The sequence below is a fragment of the Cyanistes caeruleus genome, chromosome 5 (assembly GCF_971803275.1).
Source record: "Cyanistes caeruleus chromosome 5, bCyaCae1.hap1.1, whole genome shotgun sequence".
Lineage (NCBI taxonomy): Eukaryota > Metazoa > Chordata > Aves > Passeriformes > Paridae > Cyanistes > Cyanistes caeruleus.
The window spans coordinates 38,593,558-38,618,951 of record NC_141705.1 but is presented as its reverse complement, the minus strand read 5'-3'; the positions used below and the strand labels follow the sequence as shown (position 1 = coordinate 38,618,951).

The 25,394-nt window shown below is 35.8% G+C and overlaps 1 protein-coding gene across 22 annotated transcripts in view; it reads left to right on the top strand.

Moving 5' to 3' along the window:
- The window catches only part of TLL1 (tolloid like 1), a 126,368-nt gene that overhangs the window by 42,048 nt on the left and 58,926 nt on the right, over window positions 1–25,394 (top strand). For 7 of the 22 annotated variants that reach the window (XM_086891088.1, XM_086891092.1, XM_086891093.1 and 4 more), the window contains 4 exons: window positions 13,819–13,929; window positions 17,850–17,930; window positions 19,969–20,121; window positions 22,118–22,235. In XM_086891088.1, coding sequence (XP_086747214.1) covers window positions 13,819–13,929; window positions 17,850–17,930; window positions 19,969–20,121; window positions 22,118–22,235 — 463 coding nt within the window. The remainder of the gene's footprint in view (window positions 1–13,818; window positions 13,930–17,849; window positions 17,931–19,968; window positions 20,122–22,117; window positions 22,236–25,394) is intronic. The other 15 variants (XM_086891102.1, XM_086891101.1, XM_086891096.1 and 12 more) reach the window with 4 other exon arrangements.

Sequence of the window (25,394 nt, the reverse complement as noted above, 5' to 3'; positions counted from 1 at the left end):
AGGCTGCTGCATTTTGCCTTTCAGATTTTTTGTTAGGACTGGAAGATCCCTGTGGAGTTAGCATATTTCCTTGAGATGTTTGTCTCATTTTACCAAGATAACTTATTTTAGTGCAAATCCAATAAATGCCTCTTGCGATCACAAATTGACAAAAATAGATGGGATCAATCAAGTCACTCAGGTATAGGACTGGGAATAGAAGTATTTGGTTTAGTAACTCAGAAGCTTTTTGGTGTTTTCTTCCAAATGGACTGAACTGTTGCAGGTGGAGCAGCACTGATAGGTGTTTTGTAAGTTCTTATTTTCATTTCCTAAAATCTGTACTCTATAGATCTTTAATTTACTATATTTTCCTGAAGATTTATAGGAACCTTGCAATCCTTTCTATGCAGTCTTGAGCTCTGAGGTTCTAGCTCACTTTCTCCAAGTCTCAGAAATGTGAAGTACCCTTTGTCAAAGACAAACAACCATTCAGAAAAAAATCCAACCCCCAAATCCCTCCTGCCAGTTTCAGCTCTGATGCCTTAAGTTGCTCCAGAATGCTTTCCTGTCCTGACAGATGTTCCTCCCATGTTTTATGAAAACAGATGAAGTCATTTTAGCACATGAAGATGTCTTCTGTTCTCAACTTTTGTGTTAGGTCATTTACTGCTCTCTGAAGTGTCCCTTGTGCATTCATGATTTTCTAACACATTCATCGAAGTTAGAAGCTTTTGGGATGCCACAAAGACACAAAGTTTTCTGCTATGTGCACAACCCAAAGTTATGCTTCTTACTTTTGTCTGCCATAAAAAAACCAATTAAGTCCTGTAGTACAGGATTTTTCTTTTTTCTTTTTTTTTTTTTCCTGACATTGTCTTGTAGATTACATAACAATTTTTTGTCTATCCTTATTCTGCCTTGCATCTTTCTTAGGTATTTGTTAGTTCTAAGATTAATATGTCAGTCCTTCAGTTAAAAATGAGTATGGCATTTCTGAAATATTCTGGTGATGTATTTCCTGATTGTACTAAAAAGCTGGCTGTCTAAATATTGCTCTTTTTTTCCTGTTCAGGGATAGAAAGAAATATACTTTCAGAACTAGTGCAAGAAAAATTTATGAATCGTAAATGTCACTGATTGTCACAGTAGTGAAGGTGCTTCTAGTTGACACTTTTATAGATGAATTTTTATATGATTTTTTATATTTTTATATAAAATATAACTTGTAAGATTATATTTTATATTACTAATTTGGATGAATTGTCAATTTAAATATATTTATACCAGTAATAGTCATGATAAAGTAGCTTCTTTTTGGGATCGGAGTTTTTGGGCAATAGTTAATAACTGAATAACTTACGATTTTCACAAGAGGGCTGTGTTTTTACAGCTCTCTGATAACTGAAGCAATATTCATACTACCAATCCACAGTCTGAGCTCTTGTATTCCTAAAAGAGCTTCAAACAGTTCAGTTTTTATAAAATGACAGTCCTGGATATTTTAGTTGTGAATAGAAAATTTAAAGCATTACTTTCTAAAAATAGGGAGTGACCCAGGATCATTTACCTGTAATACTGTCTGTCCCAAAATACATTGTATTATTTGAGCACTCTTATATGCAAAGACAGTGCCTTAAAGAGCTCTGCTTTAGAGCACTGGCTCAGCAAATCCTTCTGTTTTGTTCTTTATTAGGAATTCTATTTTCAGTTCCTCTTGTATTAACTTGAGGAAGCACTTAAAACAAGTATGTGTACTGACACAATTTGTACGTGAGAAACGTGGACATTGAGGATTATGATTTACAGACAAAAATTCATGAGGAGAGATAATGGGTAGAAGAAAGTGTATGTTTTGTATGCCTGGCTTTTTTTTCCCCTCCCACGTGTGGAGCACAGGTCTCTCAAATATTTACAGGAGTATGCCTCTTGATAATATAGGATTTTTCTCCAGCGCCATGTCCAAGAGTTAAATGAAAATGATTCTTAAACACAGTAATAATATAAATGGTCTACTTTTTAGGGGTAGGTGATATAGTAGCATATTTTCTGACTGCTCTTTACTTGGTTAAGTGCTTTTCCTTGGTTTTCTGCATATTGATGTTTATTTTTGAATTGTTTGCTTTGAAAGCATAAAGAAAGAAGATCATCTGTGAGTTAAAGAACCTACTCCAATTCTCCATTTCTGAAATGTTAATAGCCAAGAAAATTTGAGATATTAGACCCTTAATGCCATAGGCTAAACAGCAATCCTCTGAAAAGGTTAATATTTAATTTGGCATATTTTCTCTGAATGTTAGCTATATTAAATATTTGTACTTTCTCTGAGCTTGAAAGAAGCTTAGTATTTTCAGCATCTTGTGTAATTCCTATTTCCAGGGATATATTAAGAGGTTATTTAAGGTCACCACTGTGTTGCTGTCAAAAGACACAGCCCTCATAGCCAGCAGACCATGCTAGCCCAGGGTGAGCTGGCTAGAAACATCATGTTTGGCTCACGTACTTTGTTTCAGCTGCTGAATTGTACTGAAAGACATCTGAAAACACTCTGAGACTAATTTAGGCAGAAACATCTTCATTAATTAAGAAACAAATCCATTAAAAAAAATTAATACTTGGTGTCTGTCTTCTCTGTATTCGTGCAAACAGCAGCTGCAATTAAGGCTGTTGTAGTTGAAAAGGGAGAAGCGGTGTCTGCGTGTGGGATGGCAAATGGACCCTGGTACGCTGTTGCTGCTAACATATGGGCTGCTATTAGAAAGGAGCATGTGAAATCTGGTGGTGAGCAGTACAGAAGGAGCTGCAGTGGCTTAATGAAGGCAAGAAGAGAAGAATAATTGACATGGAGAACAAGTTGGGATCTGTTATTTGAACTGTCCCTTTGGTGTTTCAGTTTGACATGCAAGCTAAAATGCCCTGTAAAATGAGGATCAGCATGAGACTGACTTTATGGCAATAGAAAGCCTAACCAAAGTATAACTGTTTGCTTTCTTTCGAGATTTGTGAAATTCTTCACATAAGTTCACATTTTACACCACAGAACGGTCTATATTTAAATTCATGGGACTCAGGTGTTTCTCACCATGGGACTGATTTTATCTTATTTCCCTTGTGATGCATCAGCCTGATAATCAGCTGCAAACAAGTAGCAAACTGTAAGTCCTTAGGTAAATCCTACTGTAAATATGCACAATTTAACCTAATAAATTTGTGGCAGCCTTGGGGTTGGCAATAGTGGTTGCAGCCTCACAGGTTTGGGGATAAATAGAGTCTTGCAAAGAAGTGAGAGGGACAGGAGAAAGCTGAAGTTGTGTGGTTTTTTTATTGTCCTCTCCCCTACCTCCCCCACTTAAGCTCTGTGGATGACGCTTGAATTACCACCATGCCAAAAACTGGGAAATGAGTAAGTGTGGACTTGGCTCCATAATTCTCTTCAGAACGGGGAGGAGATTCTGCTGGCTTGCAGCAGAGTGCTTGCAAAAGGCTAAAACTCTTTACTGGTGAGAAACAAGGATTTAAAAAAGCTTTTAGCAGTTATGCTGAATAGTGCTTTTCAAGAGCAAGCAAATAAGTGCAAAGATGAAATGAGGTTTCATTGTATCCATCAAGAGGCAAAATATTACACTGATGGAATAAGTTCTGTCTCAAGTATTTTTATGGCTAAAATGGCTCAGAATATTATGCTATGTAAGAATCAGATGCACCAAGTATTAAATTCTACTTAATAACTTAGTATTAGGCATTGGACAACATCAATACTTTTCCACTGTACATTTACTGTCACCTCACTAACTCTGAGGATAATTTTTCACTTTCTCTTTTACTTGATGTGTCCAAAAAATAATCAGCAGCTGTGCAGAGTCTCCATGGGAAAATAAAACCCAACCACTTAAATTACAAATGCAGGGGGAGGGAGAGGGAGGAAACTGTATTCAAAGACAAGCAAGGAAAATACTTGTGATGCATGAGACTCATCATTTCTATTTTAAATGATTACATGAATTGGATGATACAGAGTTAAGGAATCTGGCTTCAACTTTTTAGCTTTATTGACTAAGATTTGTACTCTGGTACAAAAAACATGTGGTAGAAGACAACTACTGAATATGGAGACAGAAATGTAGAATTGCCCTGGTCCAATACCCAGAACTCACTGTATTAAGCACTGGATGACTGCCAAAAAAAAGCAGCATTAAGAGCTATTTAGTCTTTTTCCTTGTCTTTTCCACAGAGCCAAGTCACAGAATGATGTGCTAAAATATGAGATGGAATGACTTAAGTGAAGCTCATGACAAAAATGATGGAAACAGGAAGCTGCAGCTGATAATGAAAATCACTTCTGAAACCTATAATAGGGATTTATTTATATAGAGTTTAATAATGCCCCATGTTTAAATATAAGATGATGCAAATGGAGCAATGTTTATTACATGTGGTATGATGACAACCTTGATCCTGAGAATGCCAGATAATCCCTTAGATATGCACTTTCCTTTCTGTACCATTTGGCTTTCTGTATAAATCTTTGGTTGCATTTAATGATTATTCAGGATTTTCTGGTTTTGAGGTACTACTTTAGCCTACTTGGGATTTTGTCTGTGAGAAAATGAACTACATTTTTTTTTCATTTCCCATGAATGAGTGGAAGGGGAGGATTTCCACATATATCAGTGCTGCTTTATTGTAACATTATTGTGACATGCTTATTATGTTCTGATGCCAAGTTATAAAGAAAGTGTTGCTGTGGCCTCTTATTGTTGTAGCACAACAAAATTACTAGGGGAGTTCTCTCCCTAATTAATGAGCTCCTTCACTTCTACTCCATGGTAACAACCTGTAACGCTAGAGGGAAGATGTTATGGTTCTGGAATTTCTTGAAGACTGGTATTGCCAAAGCCAGATAGCTTATCTAAGTAGCTATTCCTTTTTGAAATTTTTTTTGGTTGTTTCCTCTCTCCAGATGACTGCTGCTGCTGCTTCCCCCTCAGGGCTGCTGTGCAGCTGGCTTCGGCCATGCTTGTGCTGTCCTTGTACCAGGATTCTTTCAGGGGGAGCCATTCATATCTGACTTGCCTTGGTGTTTGTGGAAGAAGAAATCACCCAGAGAAATATGCTTACAGAGGTGTAAGACCAGGGAACTACTATTCTCCTGTAGTGTATATAAATTTAATCCTTCATCTTACCAGAAACAATATTTTTTTCTTAATTTTGTAACTTAATGTTACTGAAAGGCTGGAATGTTAAATTGAAGTTGAGATCAAATCTGATTTGCCCCTTACCAGCATTAGTCTATTTATTCATAAATGTTTTATTAATTCTTTTTTTTCATCTTTGAAAGAAATCTTGTTCTCTGAAGTCCCTACAATTCAATAATACCTCAATCTCACAGGATGGTTTGGAGGTTACCTTTTTTCTTTTCTAAAGTATGATGATTGGAAAAGCATATAAAAGATTTTACCTCTATCTTTTTAGCTACTTAAACTAATCTTTTGGCTTGTGCCATGCATTATCTGTTAGCTTGTAATTCCCTTGGTTTGGTGCTGATATTCTGCTTTCTTGAGGTTTGAAAGAAAAAGTCTGAGACTTCTGTGTTTGGGGAGGCCTCGTAGCAGCTGCTGTGTCTGTCTCAGCCCTAACAGCTGTTTCTTGTAGGTGGCACACTCAGACTGACAACTTTCTTTCCAACAAGGATTTTTTTCCATTCATCTATATGTGGCTTATTTTTGAAATTATCAATTTCCCCATTATCTAAGTAAATGAAATAATTAAAATCTTATTAATTTCAGAAAAAAAAAAAGTTTTTCTTTCCAGTCTGATATGTTTATGAGTTTTCAATATCTGAAAAAACGTTTTACTTTAAGAGTGATAATTTTGCCTCATGGAGTCTCTTTTTTTTCTATCATAAGAAAGCTTAGCAATATAATTAATTTTGTAGATCTTGACCCTAAGGCTATCCAGGATAACAGAATTTCAAAGTAAAATGAAGGTGAACATTATAGCATTGTAGTGGTCACACAGGACTAACTGGAGTCATTATGGCTGTTGTGATATCATAGATCTGAATTTGTCCCCTGGTGTATTTTTCTGGCCTCCTTAATAAAGTTACCTATAGCAGAAGAAGTCAGCATTTGCAGATATCTGGGGACAGCAAAAAAACCCACATGACCTGTCAGCCTTCTTTTCATATGCCAGAAATCACTGTCAGCTATCACTAAATTGAAGTTCAGCTAATATGGCTGCAATGGTTTCTGCTAGGGGTGATGAGCCACTTTTCTGGGAAGATGGAGAATTGTTTTCTCTACTTCCTCTGCTATTCAGTGGCAGAAGGAGTAACGGGCCCAGGAAATGATGGTTTTCTTGCATGTGGTTTCATATAAAGCAGGTCAGCATTTGATGTGGTAACAAACATTAGCTGTGATTACCCTGCATTTTTGGTACTCGTGGGTCTTCCCAAGAGTCACTGGTTTCTTGCTATGGCTTTCCTTTCAAAGTGGTTAATAACTGCTCTGAGGAAAGCCTCATGTTACAATTTATTTTTTATTAACCTTCTATTTCTGTGTACTCAAAACTTGAAATAGTAGAAAATTACAATAAGAAATATTAATAGTAAGTCGGGTAATTTGGTCTCCTTGAGATTATTTGTCTGTAGTTTTGTTTTGCCGATATCTGGCCTGAGGCAGTTCTGAGTGGTGAAGAAAGTTCCCGGTGTAGCTGCTTGTTTTGCCAAGAGTGTGCAGACACCTTTACTGTTTGCTGAGCAGTGTCCTCTGCCTTCAGTTCAGTGGTTAACCTATTACATGAGGAGTCGATTTTACCAGCTACAAAGCACATGTGGTGTTGATGATGATCTTGCATAAAAAAGGAAAATAGTTGCTGAAAGTCAGGAAGCTTGCCAGGTTGAGCAGCTTAACCAAGAACAAAACCTTTCACAGAGTAGCTGTTGCAATATTGAAGAGTCTGTCCTCAAAACACCTTGCAGTAATTTTAGGAGTGAAACTTGTCCTTTGAAAATCCTAAGATTGCAATTTCTGTCAGAATTGTCTTTGCTTTTTAAAATTTTTAAAAAAATTTTAGTAATTTTAAAGAAATATGAAAATTGTCACTATAAAACTAAGCAGAAGGAAAGTGAAATTGAAAAAAATCACTATTTTGAAATTAAGAACAAAGTAAAAATTGGAATTGGCTCAGAGTAAATGGATACCTGCAAATTGAGATTTATCTGTGCCACGAGGAAGTATATTTAGCAAATTAGTGCCCCCTTTCAAAGAGATCAAGCTCTACAGGTGTCTCTTTTGGTAAGTGAAGGTTCTACTCAGATACAGGGTGTCACAGTTATTCCATTTTCCTTATGAGTATTGCTTTGTATCAGAGGTGTTTCCTGCTTTGAAAACACCGGGGCGTGCCCCAGTGCTGCATGTTACTCGCCCCATAGCCCAGCTGCACTGTGCTCCTCTCTGGAATGAGTTCACTCTATGGGAGGGTGGATGGCTTGCCAGCAATTATTTCTCTTCTCCTACCTTTGGCTCTACAGCTGTTTTTGTGTCCACACAGTCAGGTCCTACCTGGTTACTTTTCAGTCCTAGTTGGGTCAGTTTGGTGGTAATTTCCTGGAAAATAGTGTGGAGTGGCTGTAGTGAAATGCTACATACCTCAGATGGGCTCCAGGAGTGTAACTTGGGAGCTATGATAGGGAGTTAGTTCCCTGTTGCATGCTGTTTATTTGCCCTGTCTTGTTCTCATTTTAATGATATCTAATACAAGTCTATTGCACCTGAGTACCCCAATAGGGATGTTATCTTCATCCTTCCTATAAATGTGAGGACATGGTCGAAGGAAGGAAGCCAAAATGTTGTGCATGGGGAACACTGGGAAGATTTCTAGGGATGGATGTGAGACAATGGTGAGTTGCAGCTAATGCTGTCAATGTGTAAATAGTGTCAAGATTTGCATAAATTGCATTACAATTTTTTCTTCTAAGGCTACATCACTACCACATAGAAGCTAGCTGATTTCTGGATAGTTTTGTGTGTCCATGTGAGCTGTTGTCAAGGGAGGCCACATTCAAAAGTATGGAGGAATGAATTCCTAGCTGGTGTACAGTCTGGAGATGTTTAAAGTACTCTGTCATCGTTTTTTTTTTTCTGATAGAAGTGGAAATGATACATTCCTTAGGGAAAATTGTTTTCTGATTGCGAGTTTGAAAAGTAGAATCGGTATGAGTGTTGATGAACTTGCTATTTTATATAATTTATGTGGAAACATGGAAGCAGCCTGTCAGAGGTGTTGCATCCTTTTCAGGTATGCCCATGTGAGCTTTTCCAAGTATATAAGTTATCTCAGTATATATCTGTTATTTCCATGACAATTTCTTAAAGTTGTGCAGATTTGGAAATGCTGCATGCTGAAAATCATGAAATAGCTAACTCTTTTTTCATGTGTCTTTGAAAGTAGCCTACCTTGGTCTTCTGTTTCATGCTGTTAAAAGTTTCACTTAGCTTCTCTTTTGTGTCATATTTTGTCCAATAAAAAGGCAAATAGATTTGGATAATTATTCAGCACTTGATTAAATTAACTTTCTCTTGAAAGTTTTGTGAGCTCTGTATGGCAACATGGAAATTTATTGCACAGTTACAACTGAAGGTAGCACTTGTGATGAACAATGATAGAATTCAGGGAAAGGCATGCAATGTTAAGCTCACAGCTGTACACAAGATCTTTGGCTTTTTATTTGCCCTGTCTTGTTCTCAGTTTGATAATTTTTTTTTTAAAAAAAAGTGTATTGCACCTAAAAATCATAGAAAGACTAAAATATTTTGAAGACAATGGCAGTATAGAATAAGGTGGGTTGCAGCAGTGTATGTTGCTTTTTTTGTAATGAGGTAAAATTGTCTTTACTTACTTAGGTTTAATCTTTCCATTTTCTGTTCGGATTTAGAGGCAGTTATTTGGGTTGTGAATGGGTTGTATGGAATAGAGTGACTCACCAAGACAGAATATAGTGCACATAGCTGTGTTGTTCCAGGGAAGTGCTCCATGACTCAGCTGTAGGAGAGTCTGCTAACTAGAAGTGTTGTACATGTGGGTATAGATGAATATCTGCCCTGAAGCTGCCCAGCACACATTCTGGCACCTCCTACTGCATGATTTACTGATCAGGCTTTGGTCTTTGTTGAGCATCCCACCTTTAATGGTGTTAAAGGACCTCTTCAGATTTCCTTGTGCCTTGCAGTTCTTTAGTATTTCTATAAATATTTTTTGTTGTCCATTCTTGGCAGCTTCTGCAATGGGGATAAAGCACAAACTTTCTGTGCTTTTCATTCCCAGTAGCATACCAAAATTTGAGGCTTTGCTTTTGAAATGCCTTCAAGTATTGCCTTAATCCTTTTATTGGTATCTTCTCAATATAGGAGTAGTTCCTTTGTCAAAATTCTGCTTCTGCTCACAGGGCAAGTTGACAATTTACATCTCAGTTTGAGAAGGTCTCAGTTGAACATGTTTCTAGCCTGTGGAGTCATCAGAGCAAATCAGGTTCTGGGAATGGTTTCTGGGTGGTGTTGGGTGCTGAGTGCTCCCAACCTACCTCAAGGTCAAGTTGGTTTTCTTTGGCTGTGGTGCTGTGCTCTAGGGACAAGCACTAGCCATCTCAATTTACTTGCATTTTATGTTGTTACTAATATTGGTATGAATGCTAGCAGGAATATATTTTATTAAAAAATGTCTGCTTATGATTTTAGTTTTAAAAAGAAATAATTGTAGGAGAAATTGTGATGAAGCTTGAAGTAGATAATTTTGTTATTGCAATTGTAAGAACATACTCCTTTCTATATTTTGCAGACTTGCATGTTAATTGATATTTCAAATCCTAGAATGAGCCATCATACTACATATTGAAGCCCTATGGTATTTAGCAAATAATTTCTTTCTTCCAGACATTTTGAAAGTTGTGAAAGACGTTTTTATTCTCACTGTATATGCTCATTGACTCATACCATGTGTGTATATCTATAAACACAAAATAGTTTAAATCTCTTTTTTGAAAATTTGTATATACATTTATTTATGTTTCTTTCCTGTCCTTAATAGCATATTTCATTCCTTTGGAATACTGTGTATTTTTGTGGTGATGGTCTTTTTGGGAGACAGTAGACTAGCACAGAGAAGTTTGCATATGTATACTAATTATTTATCATGAAAAAACAGATCCTGATACAAGTAGTAGAACACAGCTGCAATTCCTGTAGTTTATAGATAATCTTAATTTTCCTTTCTATTGATATGGTTTGTGTGGCAATATTAAGGTGTGATTCTCTGGATGGGAAATAAATTTTACAACCTACTTATTTTCCTGTTTGTTTTCATGCTTGTGAACTGATAGGTTACAGGTTGCAAATTTAGCTGCTTTACGTGGCAGTGTTTTGTCTTTTTAAATAAAATAATACCTTTTTGAAGGTGCTGTTTAACTGAGAGCTTTTGAGTTGTGTGAAAGCAGATCTGCATCTGCTGGTTAAGTGTCTTTTCCATTTTCACTGCTCCATAAAAATCCTTCACCACTGTTACAGGAAAACATGCCTTTAGTGCATAACCAGGTCTTGTCCACCTTTCTGAAATAGATGCATGTGTTTTCTCTGGTTGAATTTGCATAAGTGCATCATGTTGTAGCCATAAAAAACATATAAACGTAGAAAAGAAGTAAAACCTAATTGGCATGAAATCTGGTATGACAGGGTATTGTTTTTATCAAGTATTGAAGAAAACAGTCCATTTTCTTTTTTCTTAAGAACCTTTATAAAATAAAAGCTATTTGAAATGTTTTCCTCTGCAATTAATACAGTCTCAGATTCTCAACAGGTATTTCTTAAGTTTATTGTCAATATTGCATTTTCAAATTAAACAAAAAAGACATCTGTTTTTGTGATCGCTGAATAAATAGGTAGGATAAGAGATAATATGACACAACCTTAAATAAGTAGAGATACATTAAATTCTGTTTGGATCACTTCAAAAGTTTTCTATGCATTTGTTTCAGTTTTGTTTTCTTGCCTAGTCAATTGACTATCAGATTCTTGTTAATTTTGCAGATGAAAAATATGAATTGAATGTGTGTGAAAAATGAGTGAACAGCTGAACTGATCAAGTCTGTCAGAAGTTCCTTAGAGGGAGTTACTAAAGCTCTTAATCCTAACATGCTCTCAGCAAAGCCTTTAATATCATGCCTTGCATACCCAAACAATCCTCTGCTTGCTTTCTGTAACATTAACATTGGTTTGTGACATGATGAAGTGACTTCTTCAGATAGTTTCAGGCCATAAAAATTTTAAGGCAGGAGATAATACTATGGTCTTCTGCTGTTACAAAATATTTTGACACTTAAACTGGCATCTAAAAAATTAAAGGATGCTTTTAGTAGTTATGGGAGATAATTTTTAATATTTTTTTTTTTGTTAATTCTGTTGTGATTGTGCTTTAGGCTTTGAAAAGCAGAATTAATATTCAGTGCAGACCTTTCATTGGAAAAAAGGTGTAATTTTAAAAAAGAGTTGTCAGCCTGCTTTTTGTCTCAGTTGCTGATTGCTTGGACTACATTGAAATTAGAGAACATCCAGTTAACTGTTGTTTCTTTTGCTAGGTAAAGTTAGATTATTTCAGAAGATCAGAGGTTTAGTTCAGTAGAAATAAAGTGACACTTACTAGATTGTTGCTAAAGTTGAATGAGATAGTTTTGTCAAGGTTTCTGTGTTTTGGCATGGTTATTGCCTTCTGCAAAACAGAATTGCCTTGAGTAAAAAAAAAACAGTGGCCTGAAGAAAGTTCCAAATTTTCCATTATATTTTAATCAAATAATCTTATCTATTTCTGATGTTAGTGCTTAGTCATATTTCTTTAGGATGTCAGAGAATGTGGCTGCTTCTGTTCACATAGTTGCTAACGGTTATGTGACACATTTATCAGCATTTATTATATTATTGTGGTTATATTATTGGTAAACTCAACCTTGTCCTTGGTTGCTAATCCAGAACTAGCTAATGCTACAGATGTTCAGCAAAAATACCTTTTTTTTTCCCTTTCTAAGGTAACAACTACACACTGCCTGAACACTAAAGTGTATTTTACATATGTACACACAAAATTGGTACTTCTATGTCAGACAATTCACACAGATTAGTGTTTCTATTTGTATTTTCATTTTTAAGTGAATATTACCACAGTGAAGTGGTAAAAGTGATAAAGATGCATCACCAGGACTAGGGCAGATATTTACCAAGTTTTTTTCTACTTTATTATTAGTAGGAAGTTTGATTTGCCTTGAGTTTTCCTATTTACACATCAGTATTACACACAGAAACCAAAGTGATTTCTGCTAATGCATTTCTGTCAGTGGGCTATCTTTTGCATCATCCATTGTTAATTTGGTATCTTCCTTTCATTAACTCCCAATATCACCAGGAAAGAAAAATGGCCTTGCTACTAAGCCTCAGCACTTCATCGAGTTTGGTGTGGGCAATCTGTGTGACCTCTGCTGGGGCACACTATGTCTCTAGAGATAGAAATGTTAATAGTTTCTTCCTTTTACAACTTTCTTCTGTTTTATAAATAACAATAATATTTATGATTAGTTTGAATGGAGGAAGACTGGAGAGATTGATTTGGTAACAGCTGGACTTTGGACTAGGATTTATTTGGGTGGAAGTGAAGAAAGCAGTTTGCTGTTGAGCTGTGTAGAAACAACCAAGCAGTTAGTGATGTCTCCCTGGAAAAAAGGGAAGGATTTGAGGATGACAGAGATTGAATCCAGTTTTCTGATGCTGAGGAAACAGAAAATAGAGCTATTGACACAGAGAGCAGGAAAAGGAGGAATTTGGAAAAAGATGATGAACAACCACTTCTGGCTCCTGTTAATTGGTGCATGCTCTGTTGACTTCATTCACAGCAATTGAGAATATAGCTGTTGAGTTCAGCTTTAATGCTAAGTTAGAATTGGCAGGGAAATCTCAGGTTAAAATCTCAGCAAAATAGGCTGAGATGAAAGTTTGAGGTTATAGATCCCAAGTTCTTGGAAGTGGGATTGTATCATGGTCCACTGAGCTGTAGAGATATCTTGGGGAAGATGAAAAAGTAGAAAAGAAAAAACCTGAAAGAAAATAGAGCAAAAGAAAATTAAAAGAGAGAAGGAGAAAGACCAAAGGAAGGTTAAAAAAGATTGGAGCTTTGAAAAGTAAAGAATTTGAAGGCTTCCTAATGGTGAGATTAACTATAAAAGGAAAACATGCAAATGAACTGAGAGGAAAATAAAACATAAAGTGTTTTTCTTTTCTCCGTTTAACAGAAAACAGATGCACTTAATCATCTGAGCAAAACATAATGCAATATAGAAAGCAACTGAAACATAATAAAAATTCCTTCAAATAATTACTATTTTCAGTAAGATGTTAGGAAATGTAAATGAAATGCATATATTTTAATTCATACTTCAAATGTTCAGTGTCTTTTATGCTTTGTTGTATTTACATAGAGAAAACTACATGCTAGAAAAATAATAATAGAATGACATCACATTTATGTTATTGCATTTAGGTAATGTACAAAGAAACAAAATAGACTAAGCTTTTGGAATAAGTTGTCTTTTACTAAGTAGTTTTCTTTTTTCCTTCATATACAAATTTAGATCAGTTAGGAAAAGATGTGTGAGATAGATATATATCTATATATCTATATATCTATCTATCTATTTATCTTTGTTGTATACTTTCCCGAAGGTTGTAAACATGGCATTTTATTCTTCAGATTGGCTTTATTGTCCAAATAATTCTTTAATTAAATTGAGCTCTTTTTTATTTAAAGCTGTCTTTTGGGGAGATATTGCCTTAGATGATGAAGACTTAAAAATGTTTCAAATTGACAGGACGATTGACCTTACGCAGCACTCCAATGAAAGACTTGGCCATAATACAGGTATGCTATTTCAACCTTGTTTTAATTTATTTGTCCTGTTAGTCAATTCTGCCTAGAATGCAGTCTGTATTTTAAATGTGGGAAGTCAGTATAATGTCTTGGATAACATTAGTTTACACTTAGAGAAGTTATTAAACAAAGACTATAGATTCACTTTAGGGAAAAGAGAAGCAAAATATTTAATTTCATTCCAGCATCTCTGTTTAAAAATATCTTGTTGAACTGAGGAGCAGAAACTGGTAGGAAATGTAGAGTCTACTCTGCAGGTGGTCATGTGGGAAAGGAAATTGTACAAAGCTTTGATTTCATCACAGAAAGTTCCTGGTAGCAGAGCCCAAACACACTATGGAGAACACGTGTGGTATCCTGGAGGCAGAATTGGAAGTCTGGCATTGCAACCTCTCCTTTTGCTTTTTTGACTGTTTCATCCAGTTCTGTACCCAGACCTAGAAGAAATGCTAGAATGTGTCATCCTTGCTAGATTTGCCTAGTCTAAAAAACATTTTAATACACATTTCTGTGCTATTGTTAACACACAATGCATTAGCACCAGGAGCTGCAATCTGATTAACAGAGGCAGCTGGATAGTCAGATATATAAAGAGATTTTATGTGTAAATATGTCTGTTTGTAAGAGAGAAAACATAATCCATGCCTAAATGGATGTCTGTCTAATGACTAAAAATATTTGTTTTCAGGCTGTGATTTGCAAATTGGTAACTGAAAACTTGTAAACTTTCAGGTTATGATACAAAAAAAGCCAGCTTATTGAGGAAAAGTCTGGAAAAAATGCTATTAGAAAATGTAAACATTTATTATTGAAATTTGTTTTCTGTTAAGCACGATTTATGTGTGCCTGAACAGAGCTACCTTAATTTATTCCTGATATGTGGAAAAAAATTTTTGGACCAAAGAAGCAATTTTGAATTAAAGCTTTCAATATTGATATATTTAAAAATATTTGTACTCATTCTAGGTAGATGCTGTGATTAGAGTGTTATCATGACAACTTGAAAATTTATTTTTAAATAAAGTGGATCCTTTTACATTCACTTGTTTAACCGAAACAGGAAAAATTTTTGATCACTTCTAGATCTGGACTGGATTTTAAAATGTTAATAGAGTTAGTCCTCTCTTCTCCACTCCTCCAAACAAACAGTTTTAATTGCCTTTGAAGATGCCTCAGGTGCTAGTTTTGTTGAAAAAAATGTAGAACAACATTGGTCATTTCCCTTTAAAGTGGATGCAGCCAAGTGATTTCTTTGGCTTGCTGACTCCAGTTTCTTCTTCCTTTTCTACTTTTTTACTGCAAAGTTACTACTTTTTTTTTTAAATTGCCACACAAAAATATACATTTCTAAGCAGATTTAAAATAATATTTAATATTCTATTACTTAGTTTTTACTTTCTTATGTGTTTTGTGATATGCACATTACCTTTTCTTGTGGATGGTATCCTATTCAGGATATTGAATCACCCTGTCAGGTATTGCTAATGTATTTGGATCAGTTTTTTCTAACTTTATTGCACAACAAGAGTCAATGCAATTATGATGATCAGTGGGACTAAGCCTTAGAGAACAACCTCTCTTAAGTTAGTGACTTCATCACTGCTCTCAGTGAACTCTCAACATTCTTGATCTTTCCAAAAAGAGCATTGGAGAAGTCAAATTTACACTTCACATATGTAATTTATTTTTCTGAATTTACAACATTCTTGATGTGTAAACTTGACATTGGGTGCTTTTCTCCCCTTAATTCCAAAAGAGCAAATTTCCAACTAGCTCATTAATATTAGGCTGCAACTGGAAAAGGAATAAAAGGATTGTTAGATATCTAATCTAGAAAACAAAATTTTAATCTTGGTTACAGATAACAATGACAATGAATTGTAAGCTTGATTTCTGAACACTTTGTGGTTGATTTTCACAGACTAAAGGTGACATCAGGTAGAAGGATTAGACACTTGGTTGTAAACCATCAGGATGAAGTGGTGGAATCACAGTTGTTTTTGCAACTCTAATTAAAATCCTGAGGCTCACAGGCTCTGATTCACATTATGTGACTGCTCCTTTTTGTGAGGATTATCTGCCTGGATTTGCAGGGTCAGATAATCTGTGAGCTTCTTGGAGTATGGCTCTGTCCTTTTATATTTCATTTTCTCCAAGCAAAATGCATAATCACTGTAAACAGAAACAACAATAAAGCTGATAACATTTATGTGTATATTTTTATAAGTCAGAGCTGTGAAAAGTATCCTCCTTATCCAGCCTGAATTATGAGAAGATGCAGCGAATAGGAATTAAAACTTTTTTAGTCAATGTGGTTTGGCAAGGTAGCATTTAAGACAGCTTAGTTAGAGAAGAGGGTGAGAGACTTTTTCTTTGGTTTTTCAGTAAATGAAATACACAGGCTGCAATAAGACAGAAATGAGTGGTTTGAGGTTGTTTTTTTTTTCCCTAAAAATACAGCATAATACTTTCTTTAAGTTACTAATGGATTCTTTAGGGGTTTTCTATTATGTTTGACAGTTGATGCTTTTAATGATTTTTTAGTATTTATTTGGAATGGTTAGCTGTAAACCTTTTTTTATAAGATGGATGTTAGCATGAGAGACAAATTAATGATGATCAATGTTATATCCTCTGCACTTTATATTATACTTACCATATAACTTATTGGAAAGGAATGTGTTGATCTATTACCTCATCTATTTAAAATGTTTTTAAAAATTTGGAAAATTTTTCTCAAGGGAGCCAGCAGCTATGTGACAGTGTAATCCAAATAATTAGGCACATTGTTATTCAATGAGCAGCCACACACACTTGCCTTATATGGAATTTTCTCATCTGTAATATGAATTTAAGTTGCTATTTAATAAATATATTTTCCACATAGGTATTAAAAGTTTTTATGGAAAGTTGTGAAAGGCCTTTTGAGTGGTGGTTGGAGGTATTAATGGTCTGTTTCTTTCTATCTTTTTACTTTTTCAGCTGTAAAAGTAGTTTAGAAACTTCTTGTCCTATAACAAATAGTGACTTGTAAAATACAGCCTATTGCAAACCTGTAAAATCACAAAACTTTGAGCAATTCTGAATTATTTAATTTAACTAATGTAGTCAGTGTTCTTGTTTCTGGTTTACTGGCGTTTGAAAAGCCACTTGTAGCCACAAAAGTTTTATTTGTGAAGGGAGTATGTAGCAGGGTGTATCCAGTAAATGCAGAAATGTGTTTTTTTTCTGTAAATGGCATGGTAAATGTTAAAATAAACTACTTCCTAGATTAGATTTTCATTGACTGCTGTAATCACACAGACATATATATATACCTGCCAGGTCTTACTGCAATATACACCAGTGTGAGATGTTTCAAAAGCTTAAAAATGCATTGACATCCATTTCCATGCTAGCGAAGATAAACAAATATTTCACGGCAAAATTAACCATATTAAGTTTGCATCAGTTTTGCTGGGTTGGTTTGTTTGTTTGTTTTCTGATGAAACTTTGGCTGTTTGCTTTTTCTCCTTCCTCTCCCTTGAAATGAGAAGACTGTGGCATGCATTCAGGAAATTTCTTTGAGAGTAACCCTTTTAGCTGTCAATCAATATGGCTCTGAGGATGTCAAGGTCACCAGGAAGAAAAAAGCTCCAAATAATAATTAGATGATGTAATTGTCATGACTTGCCTGAATAACAAAGACGTGTTGGCTTACATTCATGGAATGCATATTAGAAAAATTTTCAGCTAATCATGTGTTTTTATTGAATTGTCAAGAATACTTGAAATGTTTTTATGAAAATTATTGAAGATTATGAAGCTTCCTTTAGGATGCCTCTCTAGGCTAATATAGTTGCTGTATGTGTAAAATTCCACATTTTTAACTTCTGAAAATTCTTTTCTTTTTTTTTTTTTTCTTTTTAAAGGTGGCTTTGGAGAGCATGGAATGTCAAAAAAACGCAGTGCCCTCTATCAGCTTATAGAGAGGATAAGAAGATTTGGCTCTGGTATTTTCACTGTTTAAATTAGCAAGTTGCCTGATGTGATAGTGTATCATGAACATTAATGATGATAGTGCTTTAACACTTTAAAGTCTTTCTGTATTGGCATAAGCAAATTATAAAATTATTAGTGCAAGAATAGTAATGAAGAGATTAGCTCTTTGTTCTATTTTCTTTTCCATTTTCTTAGAGTTCTTCTTCCAGCATGAAATCAGAAAGCTAAACCACATATTTAATGTCATATTAAAAACTGCTTAACTTTGTTTTATGGCTGTGCTCACAGTTTTTGGCTTAACTAATGTCAATACAGTGTCTTTTCACTGCAAGTAGACTATTCTGCAAAGCTGCTAATTTTGTTTGTTTCTTACTTTTTTCTGGATCCAGGTGGGGCATTCTGATGATTCATACTGTGTTTGAAGCATTTGTTATGTGTTATGCACAACAGACATATTTTTATATTAATCATACCCTTGTCAGTTTGAATGTAGCATAATTGAGCAGCATATAGAAGTGGAATCCCCCTAATTCTGGCTGAGTTTACACTCTATATTTGATGCAAGAAGACATCACTTTAATGTCACTTCAAAAAGGAAAGTGTGTGAAAGTCCATTGTAATTGCACCACATTGTGTTAATCAGAGCACAGTAACTGTCTTTGTGGAGGTGCTATGATATAAAACCTTCATTCTTTAATGGAAAATTAAAATTTTAGTATTGCATAAATTCTAGTCATCTTTTGGGTGCAATTTGGAATAAATTTCTTGCTTAGACCTCTAAAGAGCAGAGCACCAATAAAAAGAATTTGTAATGGTAAAATGTCTAAATAAACATGTGATGTGGTTCAGTAATGACTGCATACTAAGTGTAAAAATAGTTTTTCTGTAAAGAGTCTGCCTATGTTGCAGACACTTTGTGTGCAATTTGTTGTGTAATTCTCATTTACACACTAGAATTCTTGGTATAATTCAAGTTACATGTTGGTTGTCACAAAAGCAGGGTTTTGGTCGCACATATCAGAGCTTCCTCCCTGCCTCACACTGTAGCCTCTTCTTCTCTTCCTATTGCTGCTCTCTCAGCCTTGGGGCTATGCCAACATTCCTTACCATGACTCTGCCCTGGAATCCTCCCTGATTCTGACACAGTCATTAACACTTCAGTGCAGCTGGTACCACAGGGGATTCTCACAGAGGGAAAATGTGGTCTTCCACTACAGGAATAAGACATAAGGCTTCAACTACACTGAGTAGGACTTGCTAATCACCTTTCAAGGGATCCATTTTGCTCGACCACCCAGATCTGCAAACTAACTTGTAAACTGTTCAGAAGAAGCACCTGATCTGTCCAAGTCCTTGTCTAACTATCCTTATCCTTTTCTGTTCTCACAGTAGGTTTCAGCTGATTTAGAAAGATTCGCCTGTAATGGGATGAATGGTGGTAGTATCCCTGAAAATGGTAGACACTTTTTTCTCTTGTAAAGAAATTCCAGCCATGAGTAAAACCTACCCATGGGTCTCCAAATGTTAGTTTATGAACAGTGTATGATTTATTACTGTCCATGCTTTACAGATGGTCATGTACTTGCTTTTTCCAGATCATACAATAAAAGTGAAAGGGGTAGTGAATGTCTTGATTAGTTTGAGTCTGTCAAAAGGCTGTCATTGTTTGCTGGAAAAATCCTTGTTTATTTAAAAGAAACCCAGACCAAAACAAAAGCCAGAAAAAAAATAAATGCAAAAAAACAGCACCAAAACCACAGGGAGTGTGATTTCTTAAATATTTTATTAAATGAGGAAATTTAAAGGCACTTACGCAATGCGCATTCCAGTTGATAAACATATGTGCAAGATTGTTACCCTAGTTATATTCAAAAAAATGAAGATTCAGACTTCATGTCTTAGAAAACTTTGTGATGATAGTGTCACATAACAGCAATGTCCTACTTTGAAAGGGCATAAAGAAATCTGAGTTTGACCTGCTAGAAAAAAATTTCTCTCTTTTTTCATGTGTGTGTGTGATCTCATTCACTGTTTTAATTATCATTGCAGGTTTTGAGCAAAATAATACATCTAAAGGAAGAGCTACCATAAAATTCTCAGGGAAAAATGAGAAAAATCGATTTCCCAGAGCTGCTACATCACGAACAGAAAGGATATGGCCAGGTGGTGTCATTCCATATGTAATAGGTGGAAATTTCACTGGTAAGCTTTGTGCTTTGTGTGAAAAGAGGAAAGGTAATTTTTTGAAATTGCCTTCCTTCCTTTTTTTTTATTTTTATTTTATTTTTTAGAAGTGAAGTCGTGCTATGGAAATCATTAGAAGGGTTTCTGTTGGAACAGGCCTGGAGTACATCTGTTTTGGAAATATTAGTAATACTTAATTGCTTTCAAAGGCAAGCTATATAATAAAAAAAGTATAACAACATTTTAGAAAGAGGAAGCTCTATTTCTTTACCTAATATTTCTTGTTGTGCATTTGTTTCCACGAGCCTAAGTAATGAAATGTCAAGGAATTTATTTTTTTTTAAAGCAGTATATTTAGCACAAGAATATCTTCAGTTTAACTGGCGTGATATGTATTTTTCTAAACTGATTTCACTTAACAAACTGACTCAAATGTGTTTTGTACTCCTCAATTTGGTTTTCAGATAGGTACACACAGACATTGTATATGACAAAAGGAAAGACTGGCTACCCTATATAAAAAAATCTTAGAAGAAAACTGTAGAAAAAGTTGTAACAGTTGTTATCCTTGAAAAATGTAAATGTATCAATATCAATGTGGATATAAAAGATAATTTAAAACAAAAACAGGAAAGCAAACAAATAAGGGAAAACATATGAAATATTGTCTTATTTATTGTGCATGATAATACAGGGAACCGAAAAACATGCAAATGCTCACACATATTATATGGAGAAACCAGAGTCACTCCTTTCAAACTGAGAGATACAGTCAAGCTTTCAGTTTGGGTATTTAAATAGTACTGTACCAAATGTGACCTTTGCTTTAGGATTACTGTCTTCAGAAATAATCGTAGTAAACTGAATGAAAGCACCATATTAAACATTTTACCTTTTTCATAATGAAAGATAAATTCTAAAGCTCGGAAAAAACTGCTTAAAGATAAAAGAAAAGGGCAAGATGGAATGGAATAGCCTTTATTTTTTAGAATATGGTGTGATTTGAACTTGCCATTTTTATGAACTTTCAGGTTTTGTTGTCTTTAAGTTCTAAAAAGGTTAGATTTTTTGTTTAATTATCCTATGTTGTAACCTGCAAGGTGAGTGTATTTTTGCTAGCACATTCTTGTCAAATAATACTCCTCTTTGTGGATTTTTCAGCTGAGAAGCAACACAGATACATTCTCACATGCTGCCTCTGTCAATAAGCCTTGTCTTTTGTCAAGCAATGAAATTCTATTGCTCTGATCTCTGAAGTTGTCTTCTGTGCTCAGAGTTGGCCTGAATGCTCCTGCATCTAGGGGATAGTTCTGGCCTTTTCTGGATATATTTCTCATTTTTAGATCAAATATCTAGGTGTGCTTTTACCAAATTCTGAATTTGCCACTTTTGGTGGATCATTTGTTTTCTGAGAGATTTTGATGCAAAGAACAGGGGACTGGTGCCTGTTCACGACAGCCTTATTTTAATCAAACAATTTTACTAGTATGCCTACTTGCATGGCTTAGATTAAACTGGTGTCTAGACTTGAAGGCTGTAGGATTTTTTTACTTTTTTTTTTTATTCTATTAGATAAATAGCTATAATGTAAAGTTACCAAATTTTGCTTGTTCTTTTTCTTTCTGGTTTTTTTTTCCTCCCCCCAATGTGGTTCACTTGATAGTTTCATCTGGGAAATTGCTTAGTGAATGTTCTGCTGATGCAGGCACATAAGCAACACTCTATTTCTTCTGCTGTTTTCCTCTGGTGTAGCATAGTTGTGATCCTTATTGCAGGTTTTATATTTGCAGGGGTGTGTCAGGCAGTGCTAGCCCCCCTTGCAGGCGCACACATTATCACAAACTGATGGCCTGACTATCCCTTTAGCTGGAATCCTGCCGTGCATGGGACCACAGGGACACACAGAGGGCTTTATGATTCAATGGCTGCTTCCAGGCCTGTATCCCTAGTCTTGTTTGTAAGGAGGAAGCTGCAGTTAGAGAAAACCCGTGGTTTCACTGGATTGTTCCTGCAGGCACTCAGCGCGCCATGTTCAAGCAGGCCATGCGGCACTGGGAGAAGTACACCTGCGTCACCTTCATCGAGCGCAGCGATGAGGAGAGCTACATTGTCTTCACCTACAGACCCTGTGGGTAAGTGAGCGCCTGTGGGAACACATGGTCCTGCTCTCAGCCTTTGGCCACGTCCGTCAGCTTTGCACTCACAAGGGAATAGATGCTTCACAGGAAAATGAATAGATAATTGCTGTATTTAAATGATGCTCATGTTCTGCCTGGCTTCTGAGTTCATTCAAATGGGTGTGTGTGGTAACTTGGTCAAGCTGCACCTCTTTTGTCTATTTCTAGATGAAATTATCTTAATATAAATGCATACAGATATAAGACTTTTATTTTTTTCTTTCTGTGATGCTTCCAGTGTTCATATGTGTTGTTCTAAAGTTATTCCAGGTTTATGATTTGTTTATTCTTTGATTTTTCCATGTCACATATTTACTGTCAAATTAAATATGGACATCTACCCCACATCCCTTTTCCAGCAAAATTGCTGTTTGCTGTAATTTTAACTCTCATGTTGCTAGACTATCCATGCCCAGATTTGTTTAATCACCAATCTTATGGCCATTTTGCAAATCCTTTCTTCTGGGTCATTCATTTGTAAAAGTGAACAGAACAGGTTTTATTACTCATGAGTGCAGCTTTCCATTAGTCACCATGTTCCATCTTCAGATATTACTGCTCACAAATGCCTCAGCTATGTTTGCTGTTTATTCCACTCAGAATTCTTAATTTTATATAGTGCTCAGTGAACTTTTGGAGTGCACTATGTTTATTTCCCAAGAAGAAGAGTGCATAGTGCCCATGGAAATTCTGTACTTCTGACAGTCACCTCCTGTTTGAGTTGCAGGCTCTGCAGTAAACAGCTCACCATCTTACTGGCTTCCTGATCGTTGAGCCCTTTGCTTGCCAACTTTTGGATCATAATAGGATAGAGTAGTGAAAAAAAGTTTTGTGACCTCCTTGCATTGTAGGAATGATCCTGAATGTATTTAATTTACAGCCTCTAAAATTACATGTAGAATTATCTGTTTAAAGCACCCACTGTATTCTTCTTAAGGTATAGGACAACATAATAAAACCTACTCCTTGGCTACTTTTAAAAGGCATTGCCTTTGCCCTGGAAGGTCTCTGAGCCACAGATCCTTGCAGCAGGGGAGCTTATTCCATGGTTTCCTGTCATGTTCTTGTGCCACTGTAGGTTTGCTGTAGATCCCCCTGAGAAACAGTGCCAAATGAAATGAACTTTTGCTCTGAGCCAGCATGGGTATGATTTTAGTTAACACAACCCATGAGATAGGATCCACCCTTTAAATAAGATTCAGGGATACTGACACACAGCTGGAAGAAAAATGGAAAGAAGAGAATAATCATGACAGTTCTCTTGCACTCATGGAGACAGAAAGCAATTTAAACAGAAGACTGTGAAAAATATGTGTTTTCAGGCACTTTTGAAAGAGATTTATGGGGGTATCTGCCAAATGTAAATTCTACAACTTCAAAATACCCAAAGCCAAATGACAAAAATATCTCTCTAACCAGAGAACTGTTCCTTAAGCTGTTTGATATTTCATGAGATCAAATCACTTCAGGGGAAGGCTGGATTATAACTAGCTTTACCCAGAAGGTTGGAATATGCTCAGTATCCACCTCCAAAGTCTATATTATCCCTTATCGTTAATGTTTTTTTCAAGGGTACTTCGCAAAATACAAATAATTTACCAAGGCTGTAACAAGTTTAAAATAAAACCAAAGAAGAGTGTGGCTATGGAAAGTCCATCACTGATGAAATAAAGCCAGGCCAAACAGAAGGGGCAGTTGAATGATTTTTCTGGGGGCCCAGGGGTCGTTTCAGGAATATCCAGATAAATAGGGATGTATATTTTCTGGGTGAGGAGGAGCTGTGCACTAGCCAGCAGCATCCAGTGCTGACGCAGGATTTTCCACGGAAAGAGCCCAGACTAAAGTGACACCAAACCAACTGCAAACACTTTCTGCTACATGGCCAGTCGCATTGAAACTAATCTTCAGCTCTTTCCCATGGCACCCTGCTGTGTTGGTTTGTTAGCACATTGTGTCAGTATTGTTTGTACTACCATGGCAGCTAACATTCACAGATGGCGGAGACTTTATTGTACTTAGTGCTGTTGAAATTAAAAGCTAAATGATAAACCCTGCCCCAAAGAGCACACAGTCAAAACATAACACATTAAACGGAACAAAGTGGTTGGTCATATATGTGGAAATTCAGGTGGCAGTATCTACAAAAGTCTCATATGACAGCATTAGCACACTGGCAAGTGAAGTGTTTCTGAGCTTTTGTAAACAATAAGGATATTTTGGAGTGTAATGCATTACATCTTGAAGCAGTTCATGGGAAGATCATCCCAGAAGGGCAGTGATTAAAAAAGCATATTTGAAATATAGCAGCTGGTTATAAGAGATACGTGACTTTCTTAAAGTTGAGAGGTTCCGTATCAGCGAGGAACAAGAGATAAGTTTTGATTGTCATAGGCCCATAAGACTGCAAGGGATCTCAGAAAGATGTCTAATGTATTCTTAAGACAGAAATAGCTATTCCTATATTGTTGCTGATACATTCTTATCTAACTTGGTTCTAAAAACCTGCAGAACTTACTAATTCACAGCCTTCTAGGAATTGCATTGCTTCAGCATCCTTAATATGAGAAATGTAGGAATTTTGGGCAGCATTGTTTTGTCATGGCTAGACCAGATATTTCTTACTGCAGTTAAAGGACATTAAAATTTTTCCCTATGTTCATAGAAAAGAAATTCCTTTTACTTTTTGAATAAATCTGTTATATAGCTTGATACCAAGTCCTCCCTCCGTTCTATATTCTTGTAGGCTAGAAAACACCTAATTAATTTAATCTTTCTGGGTAAATAGTGTTTTCTAGACCTTTAATCACACTGCTCGTTGAGATTTTTTTTCAGCTAGTCCACAGCATTCTTTGATAGCACCAAAACTCAGGCATGTTTGTCCAGATGAGTCATTACTTCTGCTGAGCCAGTGCAGGAGCTAATTAATATTACCTGTAGCCTCTCTGTCCTCTTAGGTACCTAAGCACTCCCTAAGTGCCTCCCTGTTTCTCAACAGCTGCCATGTTCAGCACATGGTTGGTTGGGATGTTATTCTGGATAAGAGTCAGAGCTCTTTCTACAGCAGGGACACTCCATCACTGGTTGCAGTCTTTACAAGGTTTTCCACATCTTAAG